The sequence below is a fragment of the Mustela nigripes genome, chromosome X, assembly GCF_022355385.1.
Source record: "Mustela nigripes isolate SB6536 chromosome X, MUSNIG.SB6536, whole genome shotgun sequence".
Taxonomy (NCBI): domain Eukaryota; kingdom Metazoa; phylum Chordata; class Mammalia; order Carnivora; family Mustelidae; genus Mustela; species Mustela nigripes.
Window position 1 is genome coordinate 67,032,352 of NC_081575.1, and position 12,978 is coordinate 67,045,329.

The following is a 12,978-nucleotide window of genomic DNA, read 5'->3' on the forward strand; positions in this document are numbered from 1 at the left end:
TCAGTCGGTTAAGCCGCTGCCTTCGGCTCAGGTCATGATCTCAGAGTCCTGGGATCAAGTCCCGCATCAGGCTCTCTGCTCAGCGGGGAGCCTGCTTCCTCCTCTCCCTCTGCCTGCCTCTCTGCCTGCTTGTGATCTCTGTCAAATAAATAAATAAAATATTTTAAAAAATTTTTAAATGATGAGAGAAGACAGCCACTATAATTAAAATAATGATGAAGGTTACAATCCAGATAGAGGCCAAAGAACATTATCGGTAATAGCCAAATTAGGGAAAGAGCCCAAATATCTATCTGCTGATGAATGGATAAAGAAGTTGTAGTAGGTATAGATAGATAGATAGATAGATAGATAGATAGATAGATAGATAGAGGAATATTACTCAGTCATCAAAAAGAATGAAATCTTGGCATTTGCAAGGACATGGTTGGTGCTAGAGAATATAATGTTATGTGAAATAAGTCAGAGAAAGAGAAATACCATATTATTTTTCTCTCATATGTGGAATATAAGAAACAAAACAAGCAAGCATAGGGGAGAAAAAGAGAGAGAGAGAGAAGCAATCCAAGAAATAGACTCTTAACTGTAGAGAACACACTGATGGTTACCAGAGGGATGTGGGGGCCTGGGTTTATTTAACCCAGGTGACAGGGATTAAGGAGGGCACTTGTCATTATGAGCACTGGGTATTGTATGGAAGTGATGAATCACTAAATTCTATACCTGAAATTAATATTACACTGTATGTTAACTAACTGGAATCTAAATAAAAGCATGAGAAAAAATATATAAATAAATATATTTGGGAAAATCCATTAAGGCCTGCTACTTTACATTTTATGCAAAATTAAATTCTAGATAGATTAAAAATCTAAGCAAAAATAAATAAATAAACCTTTGAAAGTATTATGAGGAAATATGGGAGAATGTTTTTGTGATCTTGAGCTAAAGAAGACTATGCTTTGCAAGACACAAAAAAGGAAAAAATTGGCAAATTCCCCCAAAACATAAAAATTTAAATAAATCTTTTATACAAAAATGAACTGTGTTTGAGGTAGAAAGGCAAATAACAAAGTAGGCATTTTCCATACATATGCCAGAGAAAATGGTAATATTCACAAAACATAAAGAGCCTTTGAAAGTCAATTAACAAAAAGATAAACAATAGAAGAAAGGGAAAAGGACATGAACAGGTAAATCATAAATAAATACAGATAGCCAGTATATACATGAAAACATGCTCAATCTTACTAGTAATAAAATAAAAAAATAAAAACAGTATCTTTTAAGTATCAGGTAAACAAAGATTTAAAAGATCATTATTAAAGATATGGGAAAACAGCTGCTTTCTATACCAATGGTGGAAATATAACTGGCACAACTTTTTTAGTGGGAAATTTTGACAGTCTCTATACAATCTTTAGTAAGTGTTCCCTTTGTCCTAACAGTTTTACTTATGAGAATGTATCCTAAGGAAATTACAGAATAGGTGCACAAAGATTTAAGTACAGTGATTTTCATCACAGTGTTGCTTATAATACAAAAACAGTCTAAATGTCTGCTATGGAATCTTTTTTAGTTTTTACAAAGGATAAGTTAGGAAAAAAATGGATCACAAAAGCGTAAGTATTCTATGATCCCCTGCACATAAAGTCAGGTAATTGTTAGCCTTCTTTATTTTGTATGCCTACACACATACACAAACCAAGTCTGTTTACATGAGATAATATATAAAATGTTTAACACAGGGCTTGGCACCTAACATTAAACAAATGGCTATTGTTGTTGTTATTATTGTCAACTTTCAGTAACCATTAAGTATTCTGCCATCAGGCACTGTGCTAAGTATAGTCTTTGAGGTACTCTGTCTGTTGGTAATCGCCCTCACCATGGGTAGAATGCCCCAATGGGTAGAATTGCCCATTCTACCATGTTGTTAGCTCTCAGATCAGTTGTTAAAATACAAGGCACACAATGAGGAGCATCTTATCTGTACCATTACCACCAGAATGTTGGTTTGAAATAATTGAACTATTCCCCGTATTTCAAAGTTAAAACCGCAGAAAAAATGTTCTAAAATTCTCTTCATTTCACATGGAGCATTAGGTGTTATTTGCAAACAGTGACTCATGGAACACGACATCAAAAACTAATGATGTACTACTATATGGAGATTAACATAACATAATTTAAAAATAAAATTCTCTTCATTTCAAGATGAAGATGGAACCAGCTTGAATTCAAGTATTCTAGCGGCACTCCGAAAAATGCAAGATGGCTACTTTGGTGGAGCAAGGTAAGTAACCTTTACACACCTTTCAGTGAAATGAAATGAAATTTGGAAGCTGGTTATAGTAATGGTAGACTTGTGGTGCCTCTCTCTGTGTCTTTTTAAATTTATTTAAATTCAATTAGCCAATACATAGTATATCAGTAGTTTCAGATGCAGTGTTCAGCTATTCATCAGTTGTGCAGTTCAGCTATTCATCAGTTGTGCAGTATAGCCCCATCCAATGAGTTTAGAAGAACTCATTTTTGATAGATCAGATCAAAGAATTTAATGTTATAGAGAAGGCTTAGAATATTTCCCACCCTGTTCTTTGCCCAAACCTCATAAATCAGTGGACTGGAAAATTTATTCTTTCAAAAGCAAAAAAGTTACTGAACTATTAAACTCTGGCTGCTTTTCTTTTCTCTAAGTTTTTAGTTTGAAAAATTTCAAACTTGCAGACATGTGCAAGAATGGTATTGAACACCATATACCCTTCCTCAGGATTTACGTGTTGTTAACATCTGTCTCACTTGTGCATTCTCTCCCTCCTCTTCCTTACTCTCCTCTTACTCCTCCCTCCCTTCCCTTCTCTACTCTCCCCCCTCTCACAGATACATATGTGTAAATGTACACACATACACATACACACATGCATACACTTTAATTGCTGAAGTATGAGATTTAGCCAGAAGCATCATGACTATTCAACTCTAAACACTTCAGTTTGTCTTATGAGGACAAGGATATTTCACATATAGCTACAATATAATCATCATACTCACAAAATTTAATATTGATAAATTACTCTTGTTACCTAATCTAGAGTCCACATTCACAGTTAGCCAATTTTCCCAATATTAAAAAATATAGCTTTTTTTCCCCATTCTGAGACCCAATCAAAAATCACACATTGGCATTTGGTTATCATATCTCCTTGATGCCTTTTAATCTAGAACAGTTCCCCAGGCTTTTGTGAACCTTTCATGACAGTTTTCAACACAGTTTTGAAAAAGAAAGGTCAATTATAATGCAGAATGTCTTTCAATTTGGTTAAAGTGGTATCTGGTAGGTTTTTTCATATCCTTTCTATGATAGTCTTTACCCAGTTTTATCTTCCATTGGTGAATCCATTATTACTAATGGGGTTTTAAAGTGATGGTTCTCTGTCTCTATCATCCTGTGCATATATATGTGTTAGAATATCCCCTTTTATTTTGTATTTTTAGTGTAGCATAGATTCGTGGATTCTAAAGGACTTTTTTTTTAAGTTTATTTATTTATTTATTTGACAGACAGAGATCACAAGTAGGCAGAGAGGCCGGCAGAGAGAGAGGAAGGGAAATAGGCTTCTTGCTGAGCAGACAGCCCAATACAGGCTCGATCCCAGGACCCTGGGATCATGACCTGAGCCGAAGGCAGAGGCTTTAACCCACTGAGCCACCCAGGTGCCCCAGATTCGTGGATTCTGATTTTATTCAATAAGCTATGCTCCCTTTCTGTCATTGTTTATTTCAATGTTCAAATTATCCAAGGTCTGGCCTTTGGGAACTCCTTCAAGCTGGCTTCTTTTTCTTCTTTTTTACATCTGTTTTGAATAATGGTCTTTATTAAGTCTGTCCACCAATTCTGCTTTCAGTGGGTTTTTTGCTTGAACAGTGACCCATGGCTTGCCTTGCTGAAGGCAGAAGGACAGCCTCTCCAGTCTGTGAAAGGAAGTGGGAAGCGCAGTACTCCTCTTCATGGAGAGGAGGACATGTTCCTTCCTTTGAGAAAATGACCAGACTTAGTCCTTGTGCTAGATTCCTTAGTTGATTTTGTCCTGAATAGATACAGGATGTTGGTAACAGCCATAGCAATAATGTTCTCCGCCCAGTGCCAGACTGTGTTCTTGAGAAAATCAGTATTATTAATTTACACTTTGGGTTTTGCAATCAGTTTTTTAAGTAGGGGAGGATATAACCTACAATCCTCTATAATTCATAAGATTTTCAGATATCATCTTTCAATTTCAAAATGATCTTTGAGTATATTTTTAATGATGTGGTAGGTTTATGATGATTTCTCTTCCTTCTGTCCCAGCTTCTCTGCAGCTAATGGAGATTCTGGCCAGACATTTAACATAGTTAACAGCATAGTATATGGAAGTGAAGGAGAGCAAAACTGATCTGCTGGTAGATTGTGAACCCATAACTGTGGCCTTCATTAACACAGCATCCCAGCCTATACTACACCATGCTAAGGAGTGCATAAAATTTTATATTTACAGGGGCGCCTGGGTGGCTCAGTGGATTAAGCCGCTGTCTTCGGCTCAGGTCATGATCTCAGGGCCTGGGATCAAGTCCCGCATCGGGCTCTCTGCTCAGCAGGGGGCCTGCTTCCTCCTCTCTCTCTCTCTCTGCCTGCCTCTCCATCTACTTGTGATCTCTCTCTGTCAAATAAATAAATAAAATCTTTAAAAAAAATTTTATATTTACAAAATTTATAGTAATATATAAAAGCATTAGCAGCCCCCCAACCAAAAACATTCTAGGTATCCCTTTTCTCACTGAAATGTGTTGTTTTAAAATGATTTCCTCTGATTTTCTGTTTTCTCTTTGCCCTGTAATTGTCAGGATTCAAACGGGTAAATTGTCAGAGTTTTTAACAACATCTTGCTGCACACATTTGAGCTTCATGGATCCTGGACCCGAGGGTAAGCTGTACAGTGAAGATTATGATGATAACTACAATGAGCTGGACTCTGGCGACTGGATGAATGACTATGATTCAACCCATAATGGTAAGGGAGCATCATAAAGGCAATGGCCTTGCTGGGCAAGAATACGAAGTATTGTTGAGCATCCTCCTTAATATTTCTCACTGCCAGAAGTCTCACTCCTATTTAATACACCTAGATTTCTACTTTTGTTTGGCTTCACTTTTCATCCTTCTACTTACCTTTGGTTTCTGGTCTAATATCCCTGTGGTGATTGTGGAGTATGGAGTTTGACTATCTCTTACTAAGGTCAGGGAAGATTTCCGTGCTGGGTATATGAAATGGCTGGTGATTTCAAAATGAGAGGAAGCAGTGGGGAGTGAGAGATATTTAATCAGGTACGTAGTAGGAGAACTATACATATAGAGTACTGCTTTTTAACATTTAAAAGCATAAAATTAAGAAACTCAGAGTGCTTTTTATATATAATGTTACCAGGGCCAATGGGAATCTCTAGGGAGGTCTACTTAGTTTGAAAAAGCCTATTCGGTGTGCCTATTGCTTTCATATTGCAAACTAGACAAATAAAACACAACCAATCTAATTGACTACTAAGAATATAAGGATGATATAGTGAGAAAACATCATAAGGACATATATTTAAAGTGGCTGAGAAACACCCAAAGTGTTAAAACACTAACCTAGGCAAGGCAAGAATTACATTGTTTGAATCCCAAAGGAAGAAGGGCCAATAGGAGCAAATTCTTCTAGCTATCTGAAGTACAGTTTGCCTGCTTTCATTGTCTGGGTATTTGCCTATTAGCCTGTTTCTTAAGGCAACAAATTTCTTTATCTTGAGAGTGGAATGTTAGAGAAAAGAAAAAAAATGAATTGGCTTTCCTTAGTGAGGTGGCAAGCATTATCTCATATACAATAAACCAATACATTATCAGTCAGAGGATGATTTTCTTTTTTGGGCTCAGCATTTACTCACCTAAGTACCATTTAATTCACTCTGCATTTGTTTCTGTAAAATCGAAAACCATGAATCTCTTCACTGGAAAAATACATTAAATTCAAAGTTATTTCCTGTCATTAATAATTACCAAATATCTAAGATATCCATCTTGGCATAAACAAATATTTTGAAAAGCAGACCAGAATAATCATATTGTTTGCTATTCTATGGGTGGTTGTGACTCTCCTCTGTAGCACTTATTCTTTTAGATTACTTTCTAAAATGTTATCTTTGTAATGATATGTATTACTATATTTGGTGTTATGTATTCGGAGTCACTCTCTGGTTTTGCTCATCAGGGGTCTCCCAATGGCTGCGCTTATCGCTTGCCAGCCCTGCTGTACCAAGAACACTTCTCTCCATATTATTCATAATCCTCCACTCAAGTATCTATATTGTTCAAGGTTATACTCATTGCCGTTAGGATTTCACTAAGAATGAGTTCCATTTTTACAGCTTTGCTAGTTTCCATTAATCATATCAAAACAGGAGCCCCTGGGTGGCTCAGTTCATTAGGTGTCTGCCTTTGGTTCAGGTCACGATCCTGGAGTCCCAGGATCAAGTCTTGCATCAGGCTCCCCACTTAGCAGGGAGTCTCCTTCCCCCTCTGACCTGCCCCCCTCTCATGCTCCCTCTATCCAATAAATATATAATTTTTTAAAAATCACATCAGAACACAGAAAAACATCTGGAGAGATCACTGAAGATGATCAAAAAAGATGAGGCATAATTGGCCTCACAGACTTTAGTAGTAATTCGAATACTGTGCTTTTCCAGCTATTAATTTTGCAAATGCTCTTGTACAATCTGAAATATTAAGATCCATGAGAAGAGAATGTTATAGGAGGTATATAGGAGTGTGAGAGTCCAAGAGGATAGGGAACATATCTATCTTCTTCACCACTGAAACCTCAGCACCTATATACCCCCCAGTACATTGTGGGCAATAAATAGTTGGTGAATAAATGAATACAGTAATGAAAAGGACCAGTGTGTGGCCAGTAATCTTTTTGACACCAAGGTCACGCAGAGATTGTTCTTTTCGTTAGCAACTGTAGCCGCCATTTATGGGATTTGTCTGTCTTTAGCTAGGTTCAGTGTTTAGTGGAAGATTTTTGCCTTTGCTCACCAAAGTCTCCTCCTACCAGTGAGACTCCAAGGGCCCTATTCCGCTCCTCTGCCACCACTGCTACCACCACCAGCCCCATCACATGTACAGGCGCAGATTGTGAAATCTTTGCACCACCTGTCCTATAATAAGCTCATACTGCTTTCAAGGGCCCTAATATTGTGAAAGCAAAGTTGAAGAACAGGTAGGTCCTCGTAAATGGCCCTAGTTTCTAAAAGGTAAAGCTGCAAGACAGTACAGTAATCACAACCTTGACCCCCGCCATGATCTAAAACAACCTACTTCCAGTGCTGTGTCATGGGCACAGGAGCTGAACATTCTAGTTGGTGGGGCAGATTGTGAAATAACTAAAATGTTCGTTTTTTTTCTCTTCCCCCTACCCCCACTAACCTTGCAGCTCGCTGTGGTGATGAAGTTGCTCGTTATTTAGATCACCTTTTGGCGCACACTACTCCCCATGCTAAACTAGCCCCTACCTCACAGAAGGGAGGGCTAGATCTGTTCCGAGCTGCTGTGCAAACAACCTGCGATTTAATGTCCTTGGTGACCAAGGCCAAGGAGCTGCATGTGCAGAGTGAGTAATGCCACGACTCACTGGAGTCAGGCACAGGATTGACGTGCAGCCCAGGATGGCGGTGGGGTGTGTATTACAGTGTAAGCAGAAGCTCTGTTTTGTTCAGTGCTTTATCCTCAGCATCTCAGACAGAAGGGACATGTCAGGCACTCAAATATTTGGAAAGTTAGTGAATTGGGTATAATTTTGCTATCGATAGTGCTATGCAGTCTGATTTAACCACTACGTCATGAAAAGCAGCCAGAACAAGAGACATGGAGCATTTTAACATCTGTATTAAATGATGGAAGAAGGTGTTTCCTTTGGGAAAGTTACTCCTTCGGAAGCACTTTTGTTTAAAGAGAAAGCACTGAAAACTATTACAAGCTAACCTCGCAACGAAGAGGGAGATACTCTCCCTTAAGTAAGCTCCATCTGGTTCCCTAAGGTCAGCTGTGGTATTTACAGTCAGTTGTTCCAACAGTGTAGAGCTGTGTTTCTCAACTACAGTACTCATTCCTCAACAACTCTGTCATTGTCCTCCCCGTGACCACTACCCCACTTTGGTAGGTATTGGCAATGAAGGGTGTCTTCTACTACACATTGCTAGACTAGGAGTAGTCATGGTTCCTAAGAGTAGTCAGTGCCTCTATGGTAGCTGCATATGAAGGGAAGAAGGGCTCCTTGGCCACACCGAGAGGACCTAAATGGTAACATTTTACAGATGATGAGAATGATTGAGACGCATGTTCTTGCTGTCTAAAACTTGATTGACCATTACTAACCACAAATATTAAACATGAATCATTTAACATTGAGAACAGGGAAGAGCTCAGCATACCCTTTAAGGATGCTACCTTGACAAAGGGCTTATGTGAAGACATCAGCTTTATTAAATTATACTTCTAGATTGTGAATCAGGAAACTTGAGCTTAATTCCTGGCTCTGCTACTTACTTGCTTGAACAATATTTTGAGCTCTGTATGCCTCATTCTGTATCTGTAAAATGGTGAAAGTGACAAGACAGTCTCTCCTTTGAGGTTATGGTAAGTATTTGGACTATAAATAAAAATATTAGGAATATCTCAAAGTAGGTCAGCCACTACATTTTCTGACTCCCTACATAGGATCATCCATTTGTCTATTTTCAAGAAAACCCAACTGCTGACAGCCAGATATTTTCCCAAGGCAGTCCAGAAAATAGAAAACAGAATTGGGTTCTTTCTGTTACATGTGGTATTCTATCAAAGTATCAGTAATAGCACCATTGTGATATTGATTACATTCATAGGCTTTAATATCTTAAATGGCCATTTGATGCTACAGTTCTAGGCATTCCACTGAAAGTATGTTTGATTGAACAATCTTGAAATTATCTGATATTCATATTTCTTTTCTGTGATATTAGCAAGAAACGATAAATTTCTCACTCTTGTTCTATAGAGAATAGCTCCTGTGCAACTTCATTTTGAGGGGAACTGTGAATTGTTTTTATTTGAATTCAGTTAGCTGACTGATAGTACATTATGTGTTTCGGGTGTAGTGTTCAAGAAGTTATCAGTTGCATATAACTGTGAATTATTTTTTTAGTCTCCTAAGTTATCTAACCTTTCCCATAAATGTCAACCTCTTGCAGATGTTCACATGTATCTTCCTACAAAGATATTTCAGGCCTCCCGGCCTTCATTCAACTTACTTGACTCGCCTCATTGCCCACAAGAGGACCAGGTAAACTTGCACATGAGATTTTTTTCTGTCAGCCATTCGCAAAACTGCCATCTATATGGTGAATAACAGAACAAGCCATTATGATTTCTGCTGTAACTGGTGGTAGACAAAATGCTACCCTGGTGAAGGTATACTCCTTTTTATTTCACTTTCTTTTTGTTTTCATTTTAAATTCAATTAATTAACATATACTGTATTATTTGTTCTGGGGTCTTATATAACACCCAATGCTCATTACATCACATGTCTTCCTTAATGCCCATCACCCAGTTACCCCATCCCCCAACTCCACTCCCCTCTAGCAGCCTTTTCTAGCCAGGCTCTAAGAAAACTGAATTGCTACATCATTCATTTTGAAGGTTTCATTGTTTTTGTTTTACTTCTTATCAAAATTTAGGGAATTCTTATGGAAAAGGTTTAGAGGTGAAAAGATCAATACTCTAGGGCATTATTTAAGTTGGACACTTGTGGACTTAATTTTTTTTTCTTTTTATCCTTTCTCAAACTAAAGGTTCCCTCTGTTCATGTAGAAATGCATCTTCCCAGAGACCAGTCTGGGGAGGTGGACTTCAAGGCACTGGTTTTACAGTTGAAGGAGACCTCCAGCTTACAGGAACAAGCTGATATCCTTTACATGCTGTATACTCTGAAGTAAGTGATAAATATTCTGTCTCCTTTCATGTTCACGTGGAGAGGAAGTAAAATATAGTAAATACAGCTCAACTTTGGAGTGTCTGGATTTGAATTTTGCAACCTACACACTGTGTAACCTCAAGTCTCAGTTGTTCTCATTTATAAAATTTGGATTATACCAACCTCATAGAACTGTTGTAAAGATTAAGCAAGATGCAATATCTGCAAAGTCTCTGATACAATGCCTGTTACATAGTAGGTGACCAATAACTATTATGCTATTTATGGTTATTTCAAGCCTCCGTTATTTGGTAAAAATCCAAAGATAAATAAATACTTAACTCAAAAGGAGTATGAGCACAGAGGCTTACAGAAAACAATAAACTAGCATTTCTGAGTAATTTGCTATGTGTCCAGAACCCTGCTAGGTACATTATATGTAAGTACCTCAAACTCAGTATGCCCAAATTGAACTCCCTCCTATCCCTCACTTCCCCTCCAAATATAACCTGAACTTCCTCATTTATTAATGTAGTCATCAACTTGAAGAAGCAGGATGGGCTCCCCTCCCCTAAATTTGGTTTGGATATTGAGACTGATGATACCAACCATGTAGCAAAAGAGTGTAAAATGTTTATTACTCACATAATGAGACTTCTTGGAAGAGTGGAACAGATTCCCACGTTGGTAAAAAAAAAAAAAAAAAAAAGATTTAAGTGAGCAGGGAAAGTAGGCTGTGTTGGGCTTTTATTATGATTAGGAGGTGAGGCTGGGGAAAAGGTTCTTAACCAGCACCGAAGGACAGAACCCTTGGAGTTCCCTGACATCTTGCCCAGGTGTAGGCTGGAAAGGAAAGAGGGGTGGTAGGACTTGTAAGCAGTCAGCAGTCAAACATTAAAAGTGGAGTCACATTCTGAAATTCTGCATCCTTGTGGTTGAAATCAGCACCTACCTAATCAGCAAGCTTCGCCCCATATCCAGTTAAACACCAAGGTTATTCAGTTTTTCCTCTAAGTATTTATCTTCTGCACCGCTAGCTTGGCTACCTTCACTCACGTCTGTGTCTCTCACCAGGACTATTGCTATGGTTTTCTAACAAGTCTTCCTATTTCTGCCTTGTTCTCCTCAATCCCAGCCTCCACAGAGGAGAGTAACTTTTCTTTTTTACTTTTTAGGACAGAAACATCTAAATTTCTACAAAAATAGAGAGAATAGCATAATGAACCCTTGGGGCCACATCACCCAGCCTGAACAATGATAAACATGTGGTTAATTTTGTCCCATCTATATTCTCGCTTTCTCCCAGATTATTTTGAAAAAGAGACCAGAGGCTTTATCATTTCATTCCTAAATATTTCAGTATTATTTCTAAAAGTCAATGAAGCTCTTAAAACATAACCACAATGGGACTTCTAGTTCCAGACAAGATAGAATACATGCATCTCTCTCTGTTCCTTCTGCTAAGTACAAGAGGACATTATTTAGAAAACAAACATAACAAGGTGTTAAAAGGTAGAAAGAAGAAAGAAGACTGGTTAAGGATATCAGGCTCTGAGGATTGACAAGGTGGTTACCACATTACATACCCAGGTTTTTTTGTCACCTCATATATCCTGCGTCAGATGCTGGAGAAGAACGCCGATGGGCACAGATGACCGGAGCCTTCAGAAAAACCTGTTCTTTCTAGACAAAGGACCAGGAAAGGGCAGACTAGCAAGACAGACAACTTTTAGACAGTAACTGCTCCTACCATAGAAAAATCTGCAGCACCGACTTGCCTCCTCTACCTTCCCCTACTGCCAGGGTGGTGTCAAAGAAGACCAGGTAGGGATCTGGGACTTTCAGGCCCTCTAGGCTGTAATGAAGTCCCCTGGATTTGTCTGACTCCAGACCCCATGCTGCTTCCAGCAGATCCTGGTGGTTAATGAGAAAGTGAAAAACACATCTGAAAAGCCGACCAGCCCCAGAATCAAATTTTTGCACAACCAATTGTATCAAAACCAGCCCAAATGTATTTTTAGCCATTCGGGGCTTGCCTGCTCTTCACACTCCTTGAAACCTACTCCACATCTGCCATAAGAGTTAAGCCCAGGGCCACAAATACCCCAAACCACTGCTCTCTACCCTAGAGAATCCCCAACAGTGCTACTGAAGGACATCACCTAGATGTGTAACTTCCTCTTCCCCTCTCCCCTGGGAGTTTCCTTGCCCTGATGCATTCTGGAAGGTAGAGCTGATGCTCTAGCTAAGCCTCTAGACAGTCTCCTGCTGTGAGGGACTTCCCTTCTCATACAACCCTAAGTGCCACCCAATAAACCTTGTTATGTGCTTCTGCCCAAAAAAATGACATGGGGTCTTATTATTTTGATACCTCTGCTTCTTTCGTTCTTCCTTTAGGGTGAGGCATATCTTTTCAACAAATACCTGTTGAGTGCTTATTATGTGCCAGGCACAAGGCTAAATGGAAAATAATGAAAAGATAGAGAAGGTAAAACGAGATAAGGGGTAAGGACAGAATGACTGTAGCTTGAATGAAAACTGAAGATTCAGTCAGGTAGTTGATACCAGCAAACAAAGGGAGTTGTACCTGAGAAGCTTCTACTTTCCCACCAAGTCATATCATCCACGGTTGACTGCCAGCTCTTCTGTTCCTAACGTGGGTTTTCTTCATCTAATCCTGTATTACTAACTTCACCATAACATCTGATTGAACCTGCAGTCTCGTGGCATCACAATCCCGGACTTCAAGCTCTATTACAAAGCTGTCATCATCAAGACAGCATGGTACTGGCACAAAAACAGACACATAGATCAATGGAACAGAATAGAGAGCCCAGAAATAGACCCTCAACTCTACAGTCAACTAATCTTCGACAAAGCAGGAAAGAATGTCCAATGGAAAAAAGACAGCCTCTTCAATAAATGGTGCTGTCCAATTTTCCCAGCACCA

The 12,978-nt window shown here is 38.7% G+C and overlaps 1 protein-coding gene across 5 annotated transcripts in view; it reads left to right on the forward strand.

Moving 5' to 3' along the window:
• Window positions 1-12,978, forward strand: part of PHKA1 (phosphorylase kinase regulatory subunit alpha 1) — a 146,432-nt gene that overhangs the window by 106,155 nt on the left and 27,299 nt on the right. For 3 of the 5 annotated variants that reach the window (XM_059385631.1, XM_059385632.1, XM_059385633.1), the window contains exons 17-21: window positions 2,218-2,296; window positions 4,885-5,051; window positions 7,512-7,688; window positions 9,304-9,395; window positions 9,907-10,046. In XM_059385631.1, coding sequence (XP_059241614.1) covers window positions 2,218-2,296; window positions 4,885-5,051; window positions 7,512-7,688; window positions 9,304-9,395; window positions 9,907-10,046 — 655 coding nt within the window. The remainder of the gene's footprint in view (window positions 1-2,217; window positions 2,297-4,884; window positions 5,052-7,511; window positions 7,689-9,303; window positions 9,396-9,906; window positions 10,047-12,978) is intronic. The other 2 variants (XM_059385634.1, XM_059385635.1) reach the window with 1 other exon arrangement.